We start from the raw sequence: 26,061 nt of genomic DNA on the forward strand, positions 1-26,061 counted from the left end.
TTTTAATTTTTTTTTCTCGTTATGGTATAATTTTATAGACAAAAAAAAAATAAGTTTCCGAAAGTTTCAGTTAAAAATTTGAATTTTGAAATGTCGCTCATAATTTTTTTTCAATTTTTTGGTACATTTCTTTAGATCTTTTCGAGCGACCTTATAATATTCATATTAAAATTTCATAATTTTTTTTTCTTTAATTTAGTAAGAAAGAATCGATAACAATACACCACGACATGAATTAAAAATCAAAAAAAATACTGAAAATATAATTTTTTTAATATAATTTTCTGACGATTTTTAACATTTAAAAAAATTTTGAGCGAACTCTTAAAATTTTTTTTTTTAGCCGTCCTTTGGAGTGGGCTCTTAAAACATCAAAAACTGAGATTTTGTCACACGAGACTCAGAAGAAAAAAAAATAGTTGGTTTTTTTGCGCCACCCTACTGTTTATATTTCACTACTCTACACTTCATGCGATCCTATAACACGAAGTGAGTGAATATTGACTATGAAACACAAAAAGTGACTCAAAGAAAAACATTGAGAGATGCTTTTAACCCCTTTTTATAAGTTTAACAAATTTGACCCTGTGGGTAAAAAATTAATAAAGCCAAAAGAGGAAACTCAAGGTTCAACGAGTGAATTCGTACAGACATTCGGTCACAACACGTGATGAAAATCGTGAATTAGCTGTCGTGACCTAGGCGAAGAACGAGTGTGAAGTAGCGCCAATCGACCCTCCGTTAAGCGCAATCTTTGCGGCACCATTCGCGACACTTGCTGATTGACCTACTTCTCTCGTCTTTTTATCGTTCGTGCGGAAAGAATTTGCGACGGTGTTGGTACGGCAGTCAGAGTCGTTGTCACTGCCTTCGTCATCTGCATACAGGGTCGACGGTATCGGAGTACAAACGCGTTGATTTGTTACGACACAGAACGACGATGTTGAATAGCAACGCATTCGAAGCTCAGAAATCGACTGCGATACTCTTGTGACATCAGTCAGCTTTGAGAAATGAATTAAACCGAGAACTTATCGCTTCGTGGTTAAACTTGAACACATAGAGATAATTGAAGGACTCGTGTAGCATTATGGGCGAGTTAATCCTCTCTCAAAATTATAATTATTCAATTAGACATGAGTTACTCAAACGCAAAGTGACACGAAACTCGCGAAAGATTTTTCACCACTCAATCCAACCAACCAAAGTTGTTAAACCGATAAAGTAAAAGGGGGAAATCGTTCCCCAAAACAGTTTTCAGTAGTAGGTGGTTGGAATATATTGCGATAATAAACGACCACTGGCGGTTTTGTAAATATTTGCCAGTCAACGCCTGCTTAACGTCCAAACAATTTTAGTACCACCATCGAAACTATTGCAGGCTGGAAAAATTTCTAGGAGTTTTTAATAGCAATTTTACTGTACAACTTACGTCGCGGATTATAGAATTTTTATTACCCAAACGAAAAACGAGGATCGATATTCAAATTCATTGTTTTTTTTTTTTTTTGAGAAAATTGATTTCTCTTTTTTACTTACGATTTCATGTTCATGCAAATTTTCTTTTCTATCACTGTAGTGGTTTACTTGATGAATAGAGAAACTTTGCACGAGTGATATAAGGGACTCGTTTTAACTCGGTACCTATAAAGAAAATTTCGAAAGTTTTTAGCTTCAGTCCCTGCTGATGATTCGTAGAAACTACAAATTGAAAGCCACGTATTTTCATGTATAATCATCGTTATCAAAGCCAGGTATAATTGCGAACCAAACGAAAGAATGAATGAGTGAAGGAGCAGCTTATTACACGTAACGAAGTCCTTCGTTGCCACCTGTAATTTTCATTTCTACCAGAGAATAATTTCAGTTATTTCAATTTGCTCATTCATCATCTATGTATATGCATATGCTCGGTGATAAATAGGTGAAAATCTATTCTGAGATATGAATAATTATGCGTAGAAATTTAAATTTCAAATATCGGTTCTATGGCACATAAACAAGTCAAGTCTTGTACCCAGTTTTATACGTCGAATTAAGGAGACGGCTTTTTAACTGATCACCAAACCACTACACGTTTAGTATTTTCAATTTCTGTGCGATATAAACTTACAGTATACTTGTCACTTGTTCGAGGAGTGGAATTCCGACCTTTCATAATATTTTTATCCGTACAATTTCTCAAAGTATGAAAATTATCAATCATATTTCTGTATAATATACGTCGAGAGGAATTCACACTACCATTAAGAACTGACTGATTAATCCACGATATACAGACTTTTCCTCATTTTTAAAGTAACGTCTACCTTAAGGTGCATATAAAAACCCGTTGTACACCTCGAAAACGCGGGGATGCAAAACTCTTATACCGCTCAAGCGATCAGAGTGAAACTTGGGCAGTTAATGCCTTATTTTGGCAAAGAGTGGAGCGTGTTTTACTTTTTCAAAATTTTGAAAAAAAATTACAAATTGGTTACTACCCACAGAAATGGGCCAAATTTTCACAGTTGCACAGAATGTATCGAACTATCCGGTGTGATGCCACTCGGCGGTGATGAAACACACATTTTGAGCCCAGTTCCATGAGATTCGATGGTGAAATGACGAAATGGCAGCTGATCTGGTTTTCAATTATGAAGAACACCAAAATCTCATTTTGGCGACACTTGTTACCGATCTTTCTCGCCTGCCGGTAATTTTTTACCGACATTACACGCATAAATTACCGGCATGCGCGTAATGTCGGTAACAAATGTCGCCAAAATGAGATTTCGGTGTTCTTCGTAATCGAAAACCAGATTAGCTGCCATTTCGTCAATTCACCATCAAATATCATGGGACTGAGCTCAAAATGTGTGTTTCATCACCGCCGAGTGGCATCATACCGGATAGTTCGATCAATTCAGTGCAACTGTGAAAATTTGGCCAATTTCTGTGAGTGGTAACCAATCTGTAAATTTTTTTTCCTAATTTCAAAAAAGTAAAAAGTCGCCCCACTTTTTGCCAAAATAAGGTATTAACTGCCCAAGTTTCACTCTTATCGCTTGAGCGGTATAGGAGTTTTACATCCCCGCGTTTTCGAGGTGTACAACGGGTCTTTATAAAGCACCTTAAGTATAAAAAATCAATTTCCCTCCGATATCAGTCTGTGTACAATTTATGATATTTTCTTAGTGACGCTTATTCTCCATCGCTCTGAAGAGAATCCAGTATCGTTCTGTGTTCGTGAATTAAAGCAGCCACCCTGTAGCAGGGGGGCAACAGAGGAGGACTCTTTGTATGGAGTCTCCCCTTTTCCGTGGCAGCCTAATAACGTTCAGCAGAAAATGTGACCAGGGGGAGTTACGTCGCGTACAACTGCACCGGGGTACAGAGCACAGGGTGAAACGGTAGCATTACACCCTTCTCAATGAATCCATCCTATGGGGGTTTTCGAAACAAAAGTGAAGCAGTAATATTTGAAATCGTATTTTCCCCGAGTTACCTGCGCAGTTTTTAGTCCCGTTTTCAATGCCAAGGAACGCTATGAGACCAAGAAGCCTCTAACTAATCCCAACTGACGTTATATCTGCACCCACTTGAGGTATCTGAAAATTTTTATTCTTTGTACGTGAATACAATACGAAGGGATTGTTTCGTCCTGACTCTTATGTACGCGATCCTTATTGAATTTACGTCGATCGAGCAGCTACTTACTTCCACCCTGTCTTATGGACTTAGCTCTGGGCTCTACGGTGTTTTTGTGCCAAGGTGTTCAATTCCGGGGTTGTCGACTCGCCATGGAAGTGAGCGATGCTCAGGCTAGAGAGGAACTCCTCAATGACTGTGGAAGGCTTCTGCATGGGGCACATTGGGAATATGCAAGGGCGTGGCTTGAGAAGGGTGTGGAGAAAGAGGGATGAACGTGTATTCTTAAACACTAAGCATTTGATCTGTTTTCAACTTTTCTTAACTTCTTTGCTTCGGTTATAGATTGTAGTAACACGGCAGATATAATTTCTTTCAACGATTGTTGACTTCGACGGTACCCAAAGAAATTCAGCAACATCATTGGTAGTTCTTTGGATTCTATACCCAGTTCATCAACATTCGATTGCATTTTATGATCCATTGGACGTGAAAGTCAAATAAGGAAACAAAGTTTCGATAAATATTCGATAACACAGTACTCTAACTTCCTGTGTGTACATGAATATAATAGTTACACACATGTTCATAGCGATGGTGGGTAGGCATACAGGCATACGGCGAAAGGGACTTGAGGTCCTCGCTGAGAAGAGTTTTTCACGTCTCTTCTATATTCCGAAACCACCTCGACTACCTGATAATCTAGAACTGGAATACTCGCGAGCTTTGAACTTCTCTGCGATGAAGGTCCTTGTCGTCGACGAGCGGGTGCTGCATAACTGTCGGAGAGTTTACCAAAGGGGGCGCAGAATATCAGGAACGCGCTACGTAGATACGCTTTCATCCCTCTGCTGCCCTCCGCAGGAACAGAACACCGTTTCATCCTGGTGGACATACCGGGTGGTCCTGCGGAGAATGAAATCGGATCGATTGAATTAAGGTGCTTAGAAAGACCCGTTGTACACCTCGAAAACGCGGGGATGCAAAACTCCTATACCGTTCAAGCGATCGGAGTGGAACTTGGGCAGTTAATGCCTTATTTTGGCAAAAAGTGGAGCGTCTTTTTACTCATTCAAAATTTGGAAAAAATTTTTACAGATTGGTTACCACTCACAGAAATTGGCCAACTTTTCACAGTTGTACTGAATGGATCGACCTATCTGGTATGATGTCACTCGGCGGTGATGAAACACACATTTTGAGTCCAGTTCCATGAGTTTTGATGGTGAAATTACGAAATAGCAGCTGATATGGTTTTCGATTATGAAGAACACCGAAATCTCATTTTGGCGACATTTGTTACCGACATTACGCGCATGCCGGTAATGTATGCGTGTAATGCCGGTAAAAAATTACTGGCAGCCATGAAAGGTCGGTAACAAATGTCGCTAAAATGAGATTTCGGTGTACTTCGTAATCGAAAACCAGATCAGCTGCCATTTCGTCATTTCACCATCAAATCTCATGGGACTGGGCTCAAAATGTGTTTCATCACCGCCGAGTGGCATCATACCGGATAGTTCGATCCATTCAGTGTAACTGTGAAAATTTGGCCAATTTCTGTGGGTGGTAACAGATGTGTAAATTTTTTTTCCAAATTTTGAAAAAGTAAAAAGACGCTTCACTTTTTGCCAAATAAGGCATTAATTGCCTAAGTTTCATTCTGATCGCTTGAGCGGTATAAGAGTTTTGCTTCCCCGCGTTTCGAGGTGTACGACGCTTCTTTACATGCACCTTAAGAAAAACGTTCAAAAATATCAACTGTACTCCCTGTTGCTGATGGCGAAATCGATGATTGCGTTTCGCCGATTAAACGTCAGATGATGTACCAGACGGTTATTCGTGCAAACAAACGTTGTTTGATGTAATATCATACTGATATTGGCGAGGCAGTGTGCCGAATTGACCATGAGAGAAATGAGACATTTAAGATTACTAAACTCGAGTTTATTCATTTGACGTTGCTTCATGGATGAATATAACCTACAGTTCAGTCTTACGAGTTTCGTAATCGAATTTTTTATTCGAATTAACGTAATTTTAGATCGCAGTCGAGCTTTAGCTGGTGAAAAATGAACATGGGCGTTGAGTTATTACCGTTGATTTTTTATTATAGTGACATTGGATCTAATTTGATCGGTTTGTTACCTTGACCCTTCTAATCGTGGGTCATTAACACATTTCATTCAGTCGTTCGTTCATTCATTCGTTTATTCATAGGCAAGTTTCACTATCGCTCTTTATGTTTCTTTCAAAAACATATTTGCGCTGTTACATAGTTTCTGATGTAGCGATTTGCCACGCGCTATCAGTCGTAGTGGCGAGCTGTTGTTAGAACTTCGACGCGACGCCATTCCAACCAGACCAAACAAGCTCTTACAATTTTCTTCCACATCATCAGACACGTATAATGTAGATTGTAGACGCGTGTGTTAATGCGTCTTATGATATATCTTGTCTTGGTTATTCCCACTTCGTGAATTTTATACCAGTTCATAGCTCTGTTGTATAATGTATTTTCGTGCTTAAGTCTCCCAACTAGAACTCAGCCACGCTCTTGAGAAGTACCTATTTATCACTCTTCACTCGGATAAATCTACAACATTGAAATACAATGCAAATAGATTTTGTAAATCTTTGAATGGATTGAAGGTTCAAGTTGTACTCTCTTGTGCTCTGATGATTGTGATTATGCTAAATCGCAGGCACTTACTGAGCAGTACTCAACTCATCAATCCTCGGTATCATCTTTCGCAGTCCATAAATATTTGAACACGTTGCAAAATAAACGAGGCATGTCTGACTGTGATATTACAGCGAATAGTTATCATTTCGTAATTTTTAATAATAAATCAATTATTCTTATCAAAGAGTTTCTGTTTGAAATTCAAAAAAAGTTCAGTCACCAACTGCGAAAAGACGAATTTTGTACAAGAGTCTGGTTAACTTCACGAAACCCCCCAGTTTGGAAATATTTGAAATGTTAATGGAGTTCTGGTTCTAGGAAAACGAGTTTGCAGTTCTTGCATTGTTGCAGCAATTGTTCTGACGCCAAAAAATGAAAAAAACATTAAAAGTACGATAAATCGGTACGAACTTTTTTTGAAATTCCAACACGGAACTCTCAATAAAAGTTTTGTTATTACAATTTGGGGTGCACCTTATCAAGTTGCACTGATTAACCACAGGTTTAACGTACCGTGCCAAATCAGAGAGTCTTCCTTTAAAAAATTGCGTTTAGCAAGATATAAAAAGCATCGTATAGTGTGGATAGAACGCGGCATGAAACTGATTTCTCTATGAATTCACACTTTTGAAATATTCTTGGTCTCAGGTATACCAGGTCAGGATTACCTGCAGAGTTAGGTTCATCAGCTCATCAATCGGTAGGTGAAAACGGTCAAAGTCCTTCCAATGTATTGAAGATGTCGAGAAAAAAAGTCCCACGAATCTTCAGAGTCTTTAAATTACATTCAGTTGAAGGTAAACGGAAGTGATTCGGTTTTCTCACTGCCTTTCCATTCTGTTCTTTATACCACACAATGTGGACTCGGACCATGAGGGGAAGTTTTCTTTATTCTTTTATCGATTGACGTACAATGGCGTTATACTCTGCGGTGAGGAAATCAACCATACCCAACGTAAAGAGAAGCTTGTGATTTCGGGCGATTTAACGTGCTTCGTTCTTCTGTTAGGTATTTAGTGGATCGGAAGTAAAAGCAAGATGGAATGCGAGGGAAATTTAAATGATGATAAGGAGTATGGAACCGAGTGTCAAAAACTGGGGATAAATTCGTTTCGTTTGACGTGCTCCTTGACCCGTATTACAGACTGCTTGTGTCCTAGCATAAAAAAGTCATTTTGCACCGTCTGCAAGGTCGACGCAAATAATCCCGAGAATCTTTTGACGTGTCGGCAAATGTTTAATGTATGAACAACTCAACGAGCGGATGGTTTTCTTAAAAAATGTAAACGTATCATTTTATGTTTTCAAATAGGTCCATTTAACGATCTATCCTCTTTGCCTCTCAATCATCATCCGTCAAGCTATGCAAACTCTTGGTGAAAATTGATCAAAGCTAAAGACCAAAATAATCGACTCTACAATTGACCTTGCGTTTCAAAACCTACGAAGAGAATGAAAAAAATGTGAATAGACCTTTGTAATAGGAACACATTTGGTCATCGTGCAGAGTAGATTATGTCTCCACACAATTCGGTAAAGTACTAGACGGACCTGCTACTAACAGCCTGTTGCGTCGTGATGAAAAAAGGGGAATGAAAAAATGTGGTTTAATCCAGGGTTGCACGACGATTTGTCGATATCGTTTCCCACCGCAAAGATTTATACTTTATAGGCGGCGACACGAGCTGCGTACACACACATTTGTGTATGCATGCTTGACCTGCACCTCGAGTAATGCAGTGATTCTGTGTTTCCGCCACTTGAAACTGGTATAGCCAGTAAACCAAACGTCGAACCGAACAGTAACGGAATTATGTCACATGGCCCATTTCACCAGTGAAATACCCCGTTACGTTTGTAATTATAGAAGGTTCGTGGTTATCGATTTCGCCAGTTTATATTACCGTGGAATGCACTGCTAGTTAAGGAGTTTTGGCCTTCGTTCACACGCGAATCGTAGTTCATATACGCGATGGATTCATCCGCTTTCTCTCATATGGACAGAGTAATGAGAGGTGACTAATTTATCCTCTTATTCGGAACGGCCGTGTCGAGTCGTTTTTTTCCTTCATAGGATTTCTGCTGAGAGATAGAGAGAGAGAATGCTTCAATATTCTGAAAACACAGATTTTCTACGGTCCATTAAAAATTTTGCTTAAGAATCGTGGATTGACAATTTTAAGTGTTTACAAATTGCAGTTGAATTAAAAAATATGAAGTGCGATGATTTTTGCTTTTGACTTCCTTTGAATGTATGGTAATTTTTGATGACGTATATTTCTCGCAGTTGGATTAAATTGTCAGAAGAAATCTTGATTTTCATTGCGTATTTCACTGAATCATGTCCTTAGTCCATGAACCATGAGATTTTGGACGTTTCTAAGCCTTTGAGTGAATCAAGTAGTTACTATGACTTGGGTAGAACCTGCAGTAATAAATCTGAATGTAATAGCTTTTAGGTGATGTTGATGGTTATATATTGACTAAAAGTTTCTCAAAATTTTGACTTATTGCAGACTTGAATCTGTGCCATCAGGTTCATCGACAGTGCCTGTCTGTTTGAAACGTGAAATTTCGCTTTCAAAATTACTGCAACTGACACTCCATAATACCTTCTTGAAAATTGAAAAGAAAGAGGAAAGGACAGATGGAAGAAGACAGATTCCCGACCATACACACTCACAAATACTCCGCTTTACTTCTCGACATGGACGTGGTTAGAGCAACATGGTAACAAAATTGGGTAATTTCACCTAATCGTTTTAGGTAAATTTGCAGAATTCAACGCACAGAAAGGATTGTGCAAGCCGTTAGACTTTCATTCCGTGTGGATAAAGTAAAATGATCGATAAGAAACCGTGTTTGTAATTCAAACACGACCTGTTTAGCGCACAGTCTAATAACTCCCACCAGATGGCGTCCTCAGAATCCAAGCATCCCACTAGCATCCCACTAGCAGCGTCTCTTTCCGACACGTAGAGGGGTTAAGGTGCTTATAGAAAAGCATCGAACACCTCGAAAACGCGGGGAAGCAAAAATCCTATACCGCTCAAGCGATCAGAGTGAAACTTGGGCAATTAATGCCTTATTTTGGCAAAAAGTGGAGCGTCTTTTTACTTTTTCAAAATTTGGAAAAAAAATTTACAGATCGGTTACCACCCACAGAAATTAGCCAAATTTTCACAGTTACACTGAATGGATCGGACTTTCCAGTATGATGCCACTCGGCGGTGATGAAATACACATTTTGAGCCCAGTTCCATGAGATTTGATGGTGAAATGACGAAATGGCAGCTGATCTGGTTTTCGATTACGCAGTACACCGAAATTTCATTTTGGCGACATTTGTTACCGACCTTTCATGCCTGCCAGCCATTTTTTACCGACATTACACGCATACATTACCGGCATGCGCGTAATGTCGGTAACAAATGTCGCCAAAATGAGATTTCGGTGTTCTTCATAATTGAAAACCAGATCAGCTGCCATTTCGTCATTTCACCATCAAATCTCATGGAACTGGGCTTAAAATGTGTGTTCCATCACCGCCGAGTGGCACCATACCGGATAGGTCGATCCATTCAGTGCAACTGCGAAAATGTGGCCAATATCTGCGGGTGGTAACCAATCTGTAAATTTTTTTTCAAAATTTTGAATAAGTAAAAAGACGCTCCACTTTTTGCCCAAATAAGGCATTAACTGCCCAAGTTTCACTCTGATCGCTTGAGCGGTATTGGAATTTTGCATCCCCCCGTTTTCGAGGTGTACAACGGGTCTTTATAAGCATCTTAAGTGTGTCGCCGAGTCCGGAGGCATGTCGTCCGCTCACGCGCGACATTGGAGATGTTCTCTGCGTCTCGAGGTGCAACAAAGGATTGGCAGGCGGTAGCGGACGGACCTGTTCCGTTGGTTTGTCGGACTGTCTGCTGCGACGGGAGGCGAGGCAAAGTGAGGCTTTGGCCCTCGCTCCTTCGATCGGGTTACTCAACGCCTACTGGCTTTACCTACCATCACGAGCACCGGCAGGATACTCGCGCACTTGTGGTGGCATGTGAGCCGTGAAGGGAAGGAGGGACAGTCTTGTTGCAGCAGGCCAAGGCATTCGGTAACCGGAACGACCTGTTGCTTCGATTTTTTAAACCGCATCTCGGGTTCGCAGCGTCGAGGAAGCTTTATACCGAGCTTCTTCAACTAAGATGGTTAGCATGAACTCGACAGTCTCTGGTTCTCACGCGCCAACATCGTAGTAGGTGGTTCCTATGGACCATGTATCGGATTTGTTGTTACCTTCGCTCTCTAGTTTTTTCCTTATTTTTTTATTTTTTTTCTGCATTTGGTTACCTTCAAGCGTCAAAACCCTTGTCTCGACTCGCATGATGATGTCCGAACGATAACTACATTTCCACTTACAATTGTTAGCTTCACGAAATGGGGGGGGATAAGTTTGATCACGTTCCAATGGTTCAAATTTTTGCTATCTTGTATACCCTCGGAAATTGCGATTCGTACAGTAATGTTTATTAATAGGTTTCCAGTGGCTCACTATTTTTATGGAATTGAAAGTAGAACGTGTGTCCTTTCTAATCAAATTTCATGTGCCAATGACTAGCGACGCAAGTGACAGGAGAAACAAACGATATGTTGTTTATAGACACGTGAAATTTCTATATAAAGAAAACTCGTTTCAGTTTCGACTCTAACAAATAGTGAGTCACTGGGAACCTGTTAATGAATATTACTGTACTTGGTAAGCAACTGTTGAACTGACTAGTTTTCAGCCGAATAGTTTTAATCGTTAGGCTCAGTATAACTCTTTGCAACAGAAGCCTTCATTGCGTTAACGAGTGAAATTTTGCTTAAATATTTCGATTACATCTTCTTCAAATATAATTTTCACATTCATAGAGCAAAATTAATGTACCTATCTTTGAGGCAATGATGTGTGAACAATTATTTATTTGTTAGAGTCAGAAATTTCATACGCATCACTAATTTTTTTTCGACAATATATTCCATATTTTATAAATTCTCTTCGTTGCTTGTTTTAAATTTGAATTTAATTTGAATTTTACCAACCAAATTCAATTATCTATTGACAGTGATAGATTCTCCATCATCTATTGATATAAAGTGAAGGGTTAAACTTTCGTTGCGCTTGAATTTGTAGGATTGATTTGTTTCTGTAAAGATAAGAAAGTTGACAAGTGATGGTGGTTTTACACAGCGTGCGAATATTGACATTAATGTGACGATGATAGTTGAGCTCGTAAGAAATATGGCAACTATTCGAAATATTTCGATGTCAAAGTACGAAATCGCGAGTTATGGATATCTGAAGACAAAGCTGGAATTAGGAATAAATAAAAATGGTTGATCTCGAGGAGTGAAAGGTTTCGTGTTTCGAGTTACTAATTAGCAACGTTCACACATTATATAATTACCGTCTAATTAAATAAATTCTGTGGCTGGTTTCTGGCGGAATGCCGCGTCCCATTACGGGGCTGCATTAGTGGCAGCTCTTTCCTCTACGCAACGTTCAGGGGGTTGATATTGTTACTTGCGATGCTCTTTTTTTCTCTCGTTTTCTTTTGGGGGAGGGGGAGGAGTTTTTCCCCTTTTACCTCGTTGAAATACGTTTGGAAAATGGCGTGACGTCGCCTCCAGGCGTTGGTGACGTATTTCAACGTGGACGGCATCGTTGCTCTTCTACCTTTTTATCACCCATTCACTTCTCCACTAGCTACGTCACTATCCTACTACGGAAGAATGTCATTCAATGGAAAGATGACGGATAACTTAATTACGAGCTTGTTTTTGAGGGCTCAAAAATTTCAAGACCCACATTATATTTCACCGTTACACTCGTGCGATTTTTCAGAAAGTGGTATACAGAAAAGAAAATACCTTTGACTATACAGACGCTGGTCGAAAGGTCAAGATAAACCATTCAAAGTATCCTTCTGACCGTAAAAATTGTCAAGGCTGAGGGCTAACGCAACTTATAATTTCACCCATGTCTTCTTTCTTTTTTTTTTACCTTTGTGATACATCGATAGATGAAGATTTCTAGCAGAATTAATGGAAACTTTTAAAATATCTACCTGGGTGTACTTCAGGATATTGGATAGGAAGACGTCAATCTGGTTCTTGATTATCATTATTTAGTAACGAAGTATAGAATTCGTAATCCAAGAGGTGATATCAGCACGCATCATCGCGTGATGTTGCGTGCAACAGAGCTCAACAAAGGAACGAACGGCTAGAGGCTCGCTCGACTCGGCTGGTCGCCATCTGCGCTCCAGCAGCAGCTGCTGCTGCTGCTACTTGCCCGAGCTGCTCTAGAAGCGAGGAGAGTTTTCATTAATCCATTTTTAGGCATGGACTCCGAGCCTGGCTGTTATACGAATCTCGTCTTATGCAATACCGGATGAAACTGCATCCATAAAGTTCGTTGCATAGCGTTTCGGAAATGTGAAACTTTCCATAGTCTGGCGATTCTAATATTTCCATGTAAATCGACTCTGTGCTCGATGGTAAGTGCAAAATTTTGTCCTGAGGTATTCGGGAATTCTTACATGAGGATGAATGTCGAAAATGAACTACGTGGTTTCGTTTTCGATGAAGAATTATTATTGTTTAACTAGAATTTGTGAAATTTTTTAATGTTTATACTCAGTGTTGGAAAAATACACTCCAACTACAAGTTGGCATTTCTTTTATTTAAGTTAATTTTCTTTTGTTCTGCTATCATTTCTCGACAATGTCATTCCCCCGCTGTCACCAAAGTTTTTCATTTTTACCTCAACTAACAACGCGCTAAAGACCTAGTCTTTATTTTCAGTAGTAGTTACAGAAAATGATAGTTGTAAGGAATTATGCTTCTCGAAATTTTATGAACAAGATACACCGGTTTGGTGACCGCATTCCAATTCTTTGCAACTCATGTATGTTGTGGAACATTGAAAATTAGAAGACATTCTTTTTTATTGGTGGAAAAACGGTTCAAAGCGGTCAAAAGGACCCCCCCAAAGGTTGATACCCAATGGGGTCATTTCTTGATACGCTTGATGAGTTTGAATGAATCCAACGCTGAATATTTCGATCAATAAATGAACCATTGCAGTGTCGGTTTTATTGGAATACATCAAGCGCTTCTATCCAAAACTGTGAAACCATCTCATTAGGTGTTCATTTAATTGTTCATCTAATCATCTAATTCATTTGAGAGTCGTTTTCATCCCTTTCAACCGTTTTCCCGCCGATAAAAAAAAATTCCTGTCTTTCATTTTTGAATCTTCTATAATAACGTACATGAGTTGAAACGAAATCAGATGGTGGCACTAAACTGATGTTCCTTGTAAGAAGACTTTATGTCATTGACTGCAAAAATTTCTTTCATGATATTCATAGGTATCAAAGTGATGTTCTCCTTTGATTTTTACTAATAGAACAAAATTGAGACACGAGATTAGTGCACGGCCTAGTGTTCGTCAAAACGTTCGTTGATTATTTGAAACTACTCTGTTTCCAACAGTTCTTAACGAGTTTTTTGTTTTTCTGTTTCAGGTACGTATATCGTGGCTTCATCCTGACTTCAATCTAGCGTTTCTTATAATCAGTCGAATTGGGTAATGTATCACTTTTAGTATCGTACCTGGACGTGTACAAAGTAAACTTTTTGACGTACTTACAGTATCAGTTCTTCTAATTCCGTTCGTCTTTTATCCCTGATTATGTTCTTCTTGTAAACATAGTACAGTTAGACAACAATTTATGTCTTGATTCAACTTTTAGCTTCCCTATTTGTTAACACGATTCCATTTGGGTCATGAAGCGATAGTGCGAATCACAATGCTATTTGTCGAAGGCCAACTAACCAAGCTAACAAGTTCTCGAATGACCTAACTAACCAAGTTGATCAGGACACTGGCTAACTATTTAACAGTAGTTAGACAGCCGCCTAATGACCAGTACTGATACTTGACCTGAGAAATAAAAAGTCACTTAGCCATAATTGGTCGACTGACACGTGCGATAGTGAAAAATTCTTGTGAAGATTGCCACCGAGAAAATCAGTGCGTATTGTTAGCTTGTCGCAGACTTAAAAACTATTATTAACTATTCGAAAATAGTTGGAAACCAGTCACCCAAGTTTATCAATAACCTGTAAAGAATAATTCGATGATTTTCGGTCGATTTTTTCGTGGAATACGGAAAACATGATTTAATGTTAAGTAATGAATTATCCATATATAAATGAGCCGTGCTGGTTAAGAGATATCCAATCACACTCCGGAATTTAATTTTTCATAGTACCATTATTGCGGGGATATTATACGATCGTGGTTAATTTCGGTTGGCTGCTGCAAATTATTTATGACACTGGAATCCTTGCGTTTGACCTCGCTAATGGAGAGTAGGATGAATGATTGATCGAATGAATGAACGTGTACATTTTTTACGGCCTAAAAAGTTCAATCGGAGTCAGTAGTTGCGTGGAACATTACCAAAAGTAATTTACATTTTTAATAATAATGTCGATTTTTTAGATCATTTCAAAGTTCATCTTTGAACCTACACTTAAATCTGTATTTCAAGTTGACAGATTTTTTAAATTTATTTTACCACGTTAAGAAACTATACAATAATCATATCATTGTAGAAGCTGATTCATTATTAGTTTCACTTAGTAGCCACTAAATCTGACGGAAGAAGGAAACACACAAACGCACACAGCAAGCAATTTACTATTTTATTTGCAAAATCGCAGAGTCCAGCGAAGTTCTGACCGACCAAATCACTTAAAATGATCGCTGGACAATATGAGTATAAATTTTTGTGACACGGTTTGAGTTCATTCGTGCAAATGACAATATCTTCAACTTTTTCTTCATGATATTAGATCGTACGATCCCTTGATTTTGAATTCGGTACGACAGAATTGGTCAGTACTTGTGAGGTAACGAGAAGAGAGGCGCTACCTACGTGTAGGAATGTGCTGGCAGATTTGGTCGAGGCATCTTGACTGCAGACGAAACGTCTCGAGCTTCAGATAATGACGACGCGAAATGCTGCCTGCATAGGTCACCGGGAATTCCATGCCCACATAGATTGTCCGTGAATAATTCAACATAACCTAGCATTATTTTTGGCGGGTCACGCAATCTGATTATCCGATCGAATTTACTTTCTCTAGTTCGAGGATCGGTCGATGACTAGTTTGTCTAGTCGTTGCTACCAATATTTTCGACTTTAAACATGGTGGCAAGGTAATTAAGAGCACGAGAAAAATAAGCAGAAGCAGAAAAAATTTGTAAACAGTTTCAAGTGTTCTACTTATTTTTGGTACAATAGATTAAAGTCTTGATTGTAAAGGGTGTTTGAAAATTTTGTGTAAACCACTTCACCTGGTGGATTCTCCAGCCAGCGTGAAATTGGCGATAATCACTTCCATGGATGATATCGCGAAGTTGACCTTGACCCTGATATTCGAGGTCAAATTGTGTGAAAATTGTTTTAATTCTTTTGGCATTCTATCATTTCGCAAAAATTCATCGGGGTTAAGTGAATTTGAACTGAGTGGTAAAAAAACTTTCCAAAACCAGTTTTGCTCATCGGTTCAAACTGATCAATATTTCCGATCACACTGAACAGTTACACTTGAAATTCTGTAACGGAATAATCTTCAAAGAGTGTTTCGTAAGATGGAAATGCACTTTACTGAAGCAATCTTGTCTCTGTTGTATCGATCGACTTGAAAAAAAAGTTGGTGTCTTGAACGAGGATCTATTTTCATTATCTGACGATAAGAAATCGATAATAAAAACACGAATATTCGGAATTTCATCTGTTCACACGACGTCACAGGTATTGTACAAAAAAGGAGTATCAATCAATCTCCACATTTCCTGTAAGTATGCAAAAGTTCTTTTAATTGAGTAAGGGTAATCCAAGCTGACTCCCAACACACACACACACACACACACAAAAAAAATAGTACTGTGACTATCACGTATTTCCAATATCCTCGAAATGTCAAGTCAAGGGGTAGACGATCGATGAACCAGCGAAAGGAGCTGGGATACGGATGGAGGCAGAAGTCCACTTCCAGTTCTCATTTAGATGACATACGTGCCGCCTGCCTCGTATCCAGCATATCCTTTCTCTCTCTCTCTCTCTCTCTCTCTCTCTCTCTCTCTCTCTCTCTCTCTCTCTCTCTCTCTCTCATGCATTTCCCCCTCTTATCTCTGTCTTCTTCGCTCGTTCTTCTACTGCGGCTGTACCGTACACATCACTAAACTCAACCATACGTGCGCACACACACACACACACAGAGTTTCCACTGCCGCGTGTATTGCTGCAGTTGTTCGTCCAGCACACGTGTCCAAACTATACGTCGAATGTGCAGCTCAGGTGGCGCCAGTTTTGTATTTTGAAAAGCAGCGAAACACCGCGTTTAATCATTATTGAACGAAGTTGAGGTGCTTATGAAGACACGTTGTACACCTCGAAAACGCGGGGATGCCAAACTCCTATACCGCTCAAGCGATCAGAGTAAAACTTGGGCAGTTCATACCTTATTTTGGCAAAAAGTGGAGCGTCTTTTTACTTATTCAAAATTTTGAAAAAAATTTTGCAGATTGGTTACCACCCACAGAAATTGGCCAAATTTTCACAGTTGCACGGAATGGATCGAACTATCCGGTATGATAGTATGCCACTCGGCGGTGCTGAAACACACATTTTGAGTCCAGTCCCATGAGATTTGATGGTGAAATGACGAAATGGCAGCTGATCTGGTTTTCGATTACGAAGTACACCGAAATCTCATTTTAGCGACATTTGTTACCGACATTACGCGCATGCCGGTAATATATGCGTGTAATGTCGGTAAAAAATTACCGGCATGCATGAAAGATCGGTAACAAGTGTCACCAAAATGAGATTTTGGTGTTATTCATGATCGAAAACTAAATCAGCTGCCATTTTGTACATTTCACCATCAAATCTCATGGAACTGGGCTCAAAATGTGTGTTTCATCACCGCCGAGTGGCATCATACCGGATAGTTCAATCCATTCCGTGAAACTGTGAAAATTTGGCCAATTTCTGTGGGTGGTAACGAATCTGTAAAATTTTTTTCCAAATTTTGAAAAAGTAAAAAGACGCTCTACTTTTTGCCAAAATAAGGCATTAACTGCCCAAGTTTCACTCTGATCGCTCAAGCGGTATAGGAGTTTTGCTTCCCCGCGTTTTCGAGGTGTACAAAATGTCTTTATAAGCACCTTAACGCCAATGATCGAATCGGCATTGAATGATCACTGTTTCAATGACTTCTTGAACCCACTTAACTGCACCGTGTATCGCCTTTTCATTTTGCTCCGTATCGTCGATGTTGTAAATTATGCTTGAATCTTTTTTTATCGCACTTATCACCGTACTGGAAGTCTTGGTAAATCCTTGAACCAAGTACGGTACTCTGTACCAAGCAACACGAATAGCGGAACGATTTCTTGGTCACCTTTTTGCTTCGCGCTCGCTTTGAGCAGCTCACAATCAGACGAGGGGAGAGAAATGCGGGTGAGGTTTCGGCAGCGTTTCAATTAGTTACTTCTTCCACCGACTCTCCATCCCCGTGACCAACTTGGCAGGGTAAAACCTTATCTGGTACCCACCCTGAGTAAATACTTCTCAAGACTAAAAAGAGCAAAGTACAGGTCGTCGTTCCAACATAGATACAGATACAATCGCACACTGCACCAGTCTGTCTTTATGAGTTTTGACATGATAAACTATCAGACGTTGAACAGCGTGCCAGCACTAATGAAGTATGGAAAATAAGGATCGTCGAAAAATACTGGAAGTACTAAATCACCCTTGTTAACAAGACTTTGTTCTTAGCTGAACGCATGAAGATATGAAGTAAATCACGCTTCATTTATCATCTGTTCGTCACTGTTTCGTCACGTTGTAAATATTGGTGCAATGGCGAACCAGGCACTCCGTCATATACCGATATCGATCATCGATCATCGATTTCTCGAAACCTATTGCTGTCGAGTTCTTATCTTAAAAAAATTTTCCAAACCCTTATCAAGATAACATCTGAAGTGTCATTTCGTACAGCTACTCGCCACGTTATGGTCTTGCATGTCTTGGCCTTTCGGAATAATTTTCCTCAGCTAGGATGTTGTGATTTGTTTGAAATGGCTGCCTGACTGAGCTTCGTGCGTGCTCGGGTGAAGTTAGGAGGAGAACTGGGAACCGGAAGTATAGAGAAAGAATGACTACGAATTTTCAGTGGTTGAAATATACTTTGAATCGATACTTTCGTTCCCGTTTTTACCGGCGGTTGTAGTGGACGACGTAGTTTTCCGTTTCTTTTCTTCTTATGTTGGTATACCTTGCGCCCATATTTTCGCGTAGATTTATCTCGCCATCGGAGAGCTGGAACGACGAGAAAAATATTTCTTACTTCAGTTACAGTAACAAGGATGCTTCGAGTGACAGAGAATTTATATACCTAATATATAATATATTAGACTTGGTATAAACTCCGCGCGGTTTTGTCACCCTATATCGATTAATGGATTTTGGCATCGGTATAAGTGCTCTCGGGTATTTACACGGATAAGCTTTAACCTAACTTTTGGCTAACTAGTTTATGGGTGTACCTATCTGTATCCTAACAAGAACAAACTCCTCGAGTTTCTGGTCAGCGCGTATATATTTTGCGCTAATGTTTATTTATTGTTTATTTAATTTATTAAAGTAAATATATTTACTTGTTTGCCCTGTTTTTTTTTTTTTTTTTTTAATTCGATTATTGATACGTTTGAATCGAATAAGGCATATCAGAATTTAATTTTACACCAAGATCAATGCAGCGGTTATTTGATTCAATTTTTCTTTTCTTACGAATCATGTGAGGTGTTCGGAGTTCCCAAAATAATTACTTTAATTTTCCAATAAAATTTACCCAAATTGGACATTTTTTTTTTTTTATTTGAACCAGGTAAATATCATCGTGGTATTCAAAACGCCTCAATTATTTTAGTATTTCTTAGTCAATATTCACTTGGTGTTAGAAAAAAAAAAAAAAAAAAAAAAAAAAAAAAAAATGAATTGAATCAAACAACTATTGCATTTATCTTAATAATTTTATTAAGTTTCTTTGATTTAAACAAATTATTGATCGAACGAAGAGGATCAGGATAACAAATACTTGTAAAAGAGCAATTTTTTTCTCAGTGTAAATCAGATTAGGTTGACTAATTTTTTTTACCTTGCGTAGCCCAAAATTGTGCATGTTTTTTGGATGATTCAGTCCGACCTAAACTGAATGTAGTATCCCTTTAAGGATGTTTCAGGTGCAGTGAAAAGAGTGAAAAATGTACAATTCAAATAATCGAGATTTATAATCAATAATTGAAAATTGACGTCTGACAAGTTTATTAGAAACAAAAAAAGAAAAAAAAAAACATTGATTTACTTGCGAACGAGCCTCCGAATTGAAATTCACACTATTTCGATAATATTAACTTTCTATCATAAAAATAAACCAACAAAAAGATTCAACGAAGAATCTGAATCTACTTAGGACCGAGAAGAGTTCGATGGTGAGAATTAATTTTCAATACTTTCTATAGCAGAGTGTGAATTGTAAACATATTAACGAATCATCGATGTTTGTACATTTATTTACGTGTACAGAATGTCCTTAAGGATGAAACGCGTCGCGTGTGCCTTTGCACAGGTGACAGGTGTGGTGCAGGTGATTTTCTCGCAGCTGGCCAACCAACCAACCAACCAACCAACCAACCAACCAACCAACCAACCATATTCACAGGCTTTCTTGTCAGAATATAAGAAAACCGCAGTCGAAGTACCGCCGCACGCTGATCACTGGCCATTATAATACTGTTATTACGCACGTTAGTTTCTACGATTTGTTTCGTATAGTACAGGTGCGATACGAGAGAAGATAGTCATGTTGTGGAAACATTTAGGATCGACATGATTTTTCCACGAAACGAATTAAACTTCTTGAAGTAAGGTTGGAAAGTGGTTAAATAATTTATATTTTTTCCCTGCTCGGCTTCGCCTCCTCGGGAATCATATCACGCAGTGCAGGAAATTCAACTTTCTGCCCTTGTGGTGTAATGTACTGTTTGTAAAACTATAAGAAGACACGTGGAAAAAATTGAAATACAATTTTTTGTAATAATCGTAAATTCTTCTCTGGTTGACGTCGATTGGAAAAGTTTTATTTTCCAATCGTTTACTGAATGATGATTTTCAATGCTTATAATTTTCATCGAAATGTCTCAGGATCGTATCGATTTATAAGGATAATTAAATTCTTTAGAGAACAATTGACGAGAACAGTCTCCGCATATTTCAAATTTTTCACTAATTTATCTGTTTGTATGAATTTTTTAGATTTCAAGAACTTTTCGGTTGACCCCAGCTAATGATTTAGCTCTTCATTTTTACGATAAATTGTGGTAACGTAATTTTCACGTTAATCTGCAGGATATAGTTTTATTTGTATATCGCAGGCACGTAGGTACTTTATTAAATGTAATAAACGCAGTTTATCGACTAACACGAAGAAGAACCTCGTTGTACGGTGAGAAATGGTTATTCAGGTCGTGGCATACATATTACGACGACTCCGTAGTCATTATAACTGTGTTAATAACAAGTTTGATTCCTCCGTCGGTATGCAACAAAGATCCTTACTGTTATTGCAACGTGTAGTAGAGAAATTAAAATTGCGTAACGACCAGAAGTGTCGCTTTTTATTTATTTATTTTATTTTATTTTTTTTCTTCAATATTTACCGGTTCAATATTACAGTGTTTTTGAAAATCTTTAATAAATTTTGATGTTTTTTGTTTTTGTTTTTAACACCGCAGGTATACATTTGCCATTCGAATTTTGGTCGTTCAACGATGATTGCAGAAGTATTTTTTTTTGAAAATTTTTGCATTATATGCTCGTCAAAGATAATCGCAATTTTCAGAAATCATGCAAACAGATGATTTTATCAATTCTTTTTTTTCGATTTTCTTTATTATGATTACGCTAAAAAATCAATAATTTTTTTTTTCGAGTCTCGTGTGACAAAATGTTAGTTTTTGATGTTTTAAGAGACCACTCCAAAGGACAGTTCAATAAAAAATTTTTAAGAGATCGCTCCACATTTTTTAAAACGTTAGAAATCGTCAAAAATCTACTTTTTCTTAAAAAATTTTTTCTCGTTACGGTATAATTTTACAGACAAAAAAAAAAATAAGTTTCCGAAAGTTTTAGTTCAAAATTTGAATTTTGAAAGGTCGCTCATAATTTTTTTTCAATTTTTTTGGTGCATTTCTTTAGATTTTTTCGAGCGACCTCTTAATATTCATATTAAAATTTCATAAATTTTTTTTTCTTCAATTTAGTATGAATATATACGTTTGAGATAAAAATTCCAAACCCGCGTTGAAAATTTATTTTATTTAGAAAGTTTCACCGGTTTCACCCACGCTTCGTAACTGTTGAATGCTTTTCATTTAACGAACGACTGCGTTGATATTATTTCAATGTTATTATTGAACAGCGGAAGCAACAAACGTGACTCTATTAATTACTGTACGTTGCCTTAACCGTGCAGAAAGAACAATTTGATTATCTCTAGTTACATACATATATACATTGACCTGCACGCAGAATCTAGGGCATGGACATGTATATATAATATATTTACTATACATTGTACTTTTAACGTTATGTATCGTCAAGTAGGTCTGTATTACACATATACATATATGTATATATCGATTACGTCTTAATTGCGATTTGAATAATTAAGAAATTAATCCTGCATGGATTTAGGTCAACGTTGTCGTCGTCGTGGAATTGCTTATATCAACATTCGACGAAAATTATACCGAACTGTGATTTAAAAATTAAATTGCACTCACGTGAATGTGTGTCTGTGTGTGTGTGTATCTGGCATATAACGGGCCTTACCTACAGCTGTATGATTTTATATACGCGCAGAAAGTTTTTGCAAATTCCGAGCGTTCTCCTCTCAAATCGTTCCTCTGCCTACGTAATATGGCTTACTTTAAGGATGTATCACGAGGTACAGTCATTGCAAGAAGGCGGAAGCTTGAACGACGCGGCTAAGGTCAATCGAGTCGAATTCCATTAGTATAGAGAGATACTTCCTTGGCACGGAAATTCGATCAAAAAGGTCATAATTTGTGCAATAAAGATTGTTGTTCGCGATTACAAATATGTAGTATTAAAATACGATTTATTTCAACCAGAAAAGCATATTTAGTTTATCCAATATTGAAAATTTATCGTTACTTTCATTCGTAAATGAATTCTTTGAAAATTCTCTTGGATAGATTTTCAACAACAACAACAACAACAACATTGATTTACTTCTTTTTTTTCTAAATCACAAGACCAATAATCAATGATTCTACTTGCTATATGTATTTTGTTTTTTGTTGTAGTAACAAAGTCTATTTTAGGAATTTGTAGAGAATTTATTTACGAAAGAAATAATCTGAGATATACATTTAAATTGGGTGGAATTCTGTTTTTTTTTTTTCTTTTTTTCTAGTATACGTATCGTGACATTCTTATGGAATATTTAAAACCTGCCGTAATAAGATTTTCCAATTCCGGAAGTGACGAGCCAATATTTTTCATATTAAAGAAAGAAAGAAAGAAAGAAAAAAAAAAAAATACTCGGTTTAATTGAATCGACGTCGATTAGCTTGAATTGCACGGCCTTTAAAACTTCTAGTCGCCACACTTTTTTGTCCAGACTGTACGAGTACTTATTATATCCTTACTTACTTGCAATTAGCTATATGTAAAGATAGAGAGAGAAAAAAAAAACTAGGTATCTAGGCTCTCTCTTCGGATATATGTATACACGTACAGTCCGCATTAATCGTTGTATAATCTATCTGCAAGCTTCGTGAGAATAAATTGGAACGTTGAAAAGATTTTTATTCAACAAAACTGAATTACAAAAGGAATAAAAAAAAAAAAAAAAAAAAGTATAAAAAACTGAAACCTGTGACGAAGGATACTAACAAGCTATTTTCTTCTCATTTCTTATGGACAAATTATAAAACGATTGTAAACGATTGGAAATCTTTTCACGCCTTGGGAGAGTACTTAATATTAATATTAAGGGCTATAACTTTTAGGGAATTTTTTGTTCGACATATAGAACAAAATTGTCGATGGGGACTGAAAAAAAAAAAATAGTCGTTCAAAAAAAAAATCATCCTAATATAATACACATGATATGATAGTGCTGGGAGATTAATCGATCGATCGCAGGCTTCGATTTAATTAGTAATCGACTCAGCGTATAGCCCTGCTGATATGTAAATTTCTAATTATTAATAAAAAAAAAAAATGATTTTTTTTTATTCAGATATATTTCTCCAAGTAGTTAATACCATCTTAAATTATTTTGTTCATTCAAATTTGCTCAGATTCATTATTCTATCACTTGAGGGAGATGTTGGCTTCAATCGCGTTCATTAACACTTCCGCCGATAACTTTACCGGTGATTTTTTTAATGCGTTTTTATTCACCTTTTCCTAACTTCTGATTCGTTCCAAACTGAGTCCCATGCTGGAAAAACTTTTGGCCGAGGATAGACTCTTATTTTCTCTACCGACGGATATCTTCTTACCAACGATGTGTCACCCCTCACGATTCCACACGTGTCTTGAAGGCACGCGGTAGCTTTTCTAAAAGCGTAGGCAGGCAGGGTGAGGACAGAAGCAACTAACTGTATCAAGTCCGAGACTTGCCACGTGCATGCACCTCCGTTACCAACCTGTGATTTGCTCCTTGGTTAGAAACTCTGCTGTTGATTACGCAATTCGACCCACGCGATGACGTCGAGATATTTTACTTGAATTTACACTTACTTTAACCGTTTACATATTTATATCTACATCGCGACTTTTGCAGTTACTTACTAATTCGCATGTACCAGAAACAAGGACGCGTTGTGCAATTTAATTCGACCTTGCAATTTGACTCTACGTCACATGAGAACTTCACCTTCAATGTATTTTACAAAGACTGTGATTTATTCCGTTTCGATACCGATTCAAATGAATTAACCGTTTAAAATTTTCTACAATTTATTCTCATTTGGTAGTAAAAACTTCGGAATATTTACGAATTTATTCAATGAACTTTGCGATAACTTTTTCACATTTATTTGTATATGATTAACAAATATTCTTGTCTTATTTAATTTCAGGGCTGTCACAGATCCCAGGGACGGTCGTAGAGTGGCGTTAAAAAAACTGCCGAACGTCTTTCAGAGCTTGGTCAGCAGTAAACGAGTGTTTCGAGAGTTGAAGATGTTGTGCTTCTTCAAACACGAAAATGTAAGTCATATTTTCACAAATTGATCGTCACTTTGCTCTATTATAAACGTCGTTAAATGTCACCAGAGAAAACAACTGTTCATACATTTCATAACACATCATTAATTTTTAACGACTTTTTTTCCCCACCAAAATCCCTTTCAATTCTCTACCTTAGATATAGAATCTCGATCATCAGTTAACTCCTCGATATATTAAGACATGAAGACTGTAAAAGTGGTCATGTGGTTCAAATGATGGTTCGTGAATTGGTTTTGAAGTGTGTCTGAGGATTTCTGTGACGTCAGTGGATGATGAAAATCTCCGAAAAATGTTGATATAGATTTTGCGATGGGTGGAAATACTTTGTGATTTGTGTTTTTATTTATTTTAAGGAGAAAATGGATAAGGAGATGAAGTATTGATCCGTCTTCTTGGTTCTGTTTCAGGTACTATCTGCATTGGACATACTTCAGCCACCACATCTAGACTTCTTCCAGGAAATGTATCCTTTGCATTTATTGATTGATATTTTACCGTACCATTGTTTAGTATTAACTTTTATTTTAGCATTTCCATGTTTCATTCATCCATTGGTATGATGGAAAGAAAAACTATCTTCACGTTTCCAATAACAGTTATCGGTTCAATGCGAAACAAACGAAAAAATCTTTTACATTGCAAGAGACTAATTCAAACAATTTTTTATGCAAATATCTTTATATTTGTCTACTTATGAAACAAGTTAAAGGCAGTTTAGATACGCTGTTGAATTCTATTCCAAAACTTCATACAGTTATAGGGCAAATAGTTTTGAAGCTATCTTCGGGAACGATGAAGGATTGCATTAGTCGCTGAACTAACTTCCCGAAAACAATGCACATAAGTTTGAAGACAGAAATTTCACTGCGTGGACACAACTGGGCGAAGTTCAATCTCAATAAATTAATATTAAAATCAATATAACAAATAAATAATCAAAATTGTTTCCATTTTCGAACTATCGTGAAAGTTTCGAATAAAATACGAATTTCAAAAAAACCGAATCGACTGTAAAAAAAATAATGGAAACGATAAAAAAAACTGCAAAGTCTTGTCTTGCACCTCGTAACTCAACGTGAAACATTCCATGTGCGTGACAGACGTGCATCGTATACACGCGATAGCTGCACCAGTCGTGTCAAGGAAACCCCACGTCGAGGATCCGATCGCGAGTCGAAGCCCCATCGCATCGCTTTGTCGAGCCTCAATTTTTACCGCCGGCAATCCACCGGCTGTAGTCGATTTTAAATATTTATAGGTATATTAGGGTGGCCGTTAACAAAAAAAGT

The 26,061-nt window shown here is 37.6% G+C and overlaps 1 protein-coding gene across 3 annotated transcripts in view; it reads left to right on the forward strand.

Annotated features, from left to right (window-relative positions):
* Window positions 1-26,061, forward strand: part of LOC124410256 (serine/threonine-protein kinase NLK) — a 125,305-nt gene that overhangs the window by 53,275 nt on the left and 45,969 nt on the right. For all 3 annotated transcript variants that reach the window (XR_006929586.1, XR_006929587.1, XM_046888482.1), the window contains exons 2-3: window positions 24,622-24,751; window positions 25,180-25,235. Coding sequence is in view for 1 of the 3 variants with exons in the window: in XM_046888482.1 (XP_046744438.1) it covers window positions 24,622-24,751; window positions 25,180-25,235 (186 nt within the window). In the remaining 2 variants the exon portion in view is untranslated. The remainder of the gene's footprint in view (window positions 1-24,621; window positions 24,752-25,179; window positions 25,236-26,061) is intronic.

The sequence above is a fragment of the Diprion similis genome, chromosome 9 (assembly GCF_021155765.1).
Source record: "Diprion similis isolate iyDipSimi1 chromosome 9, iyDipSimi1.1, whole genome shotgun sequence".
Taxonomy (NCBI): domain Eukaryota; kingdom Metazoa; phylum Arthropoda; class Insecta; order Hymenoptera; family Diprionidae; genus Diprion; species Diprion similis.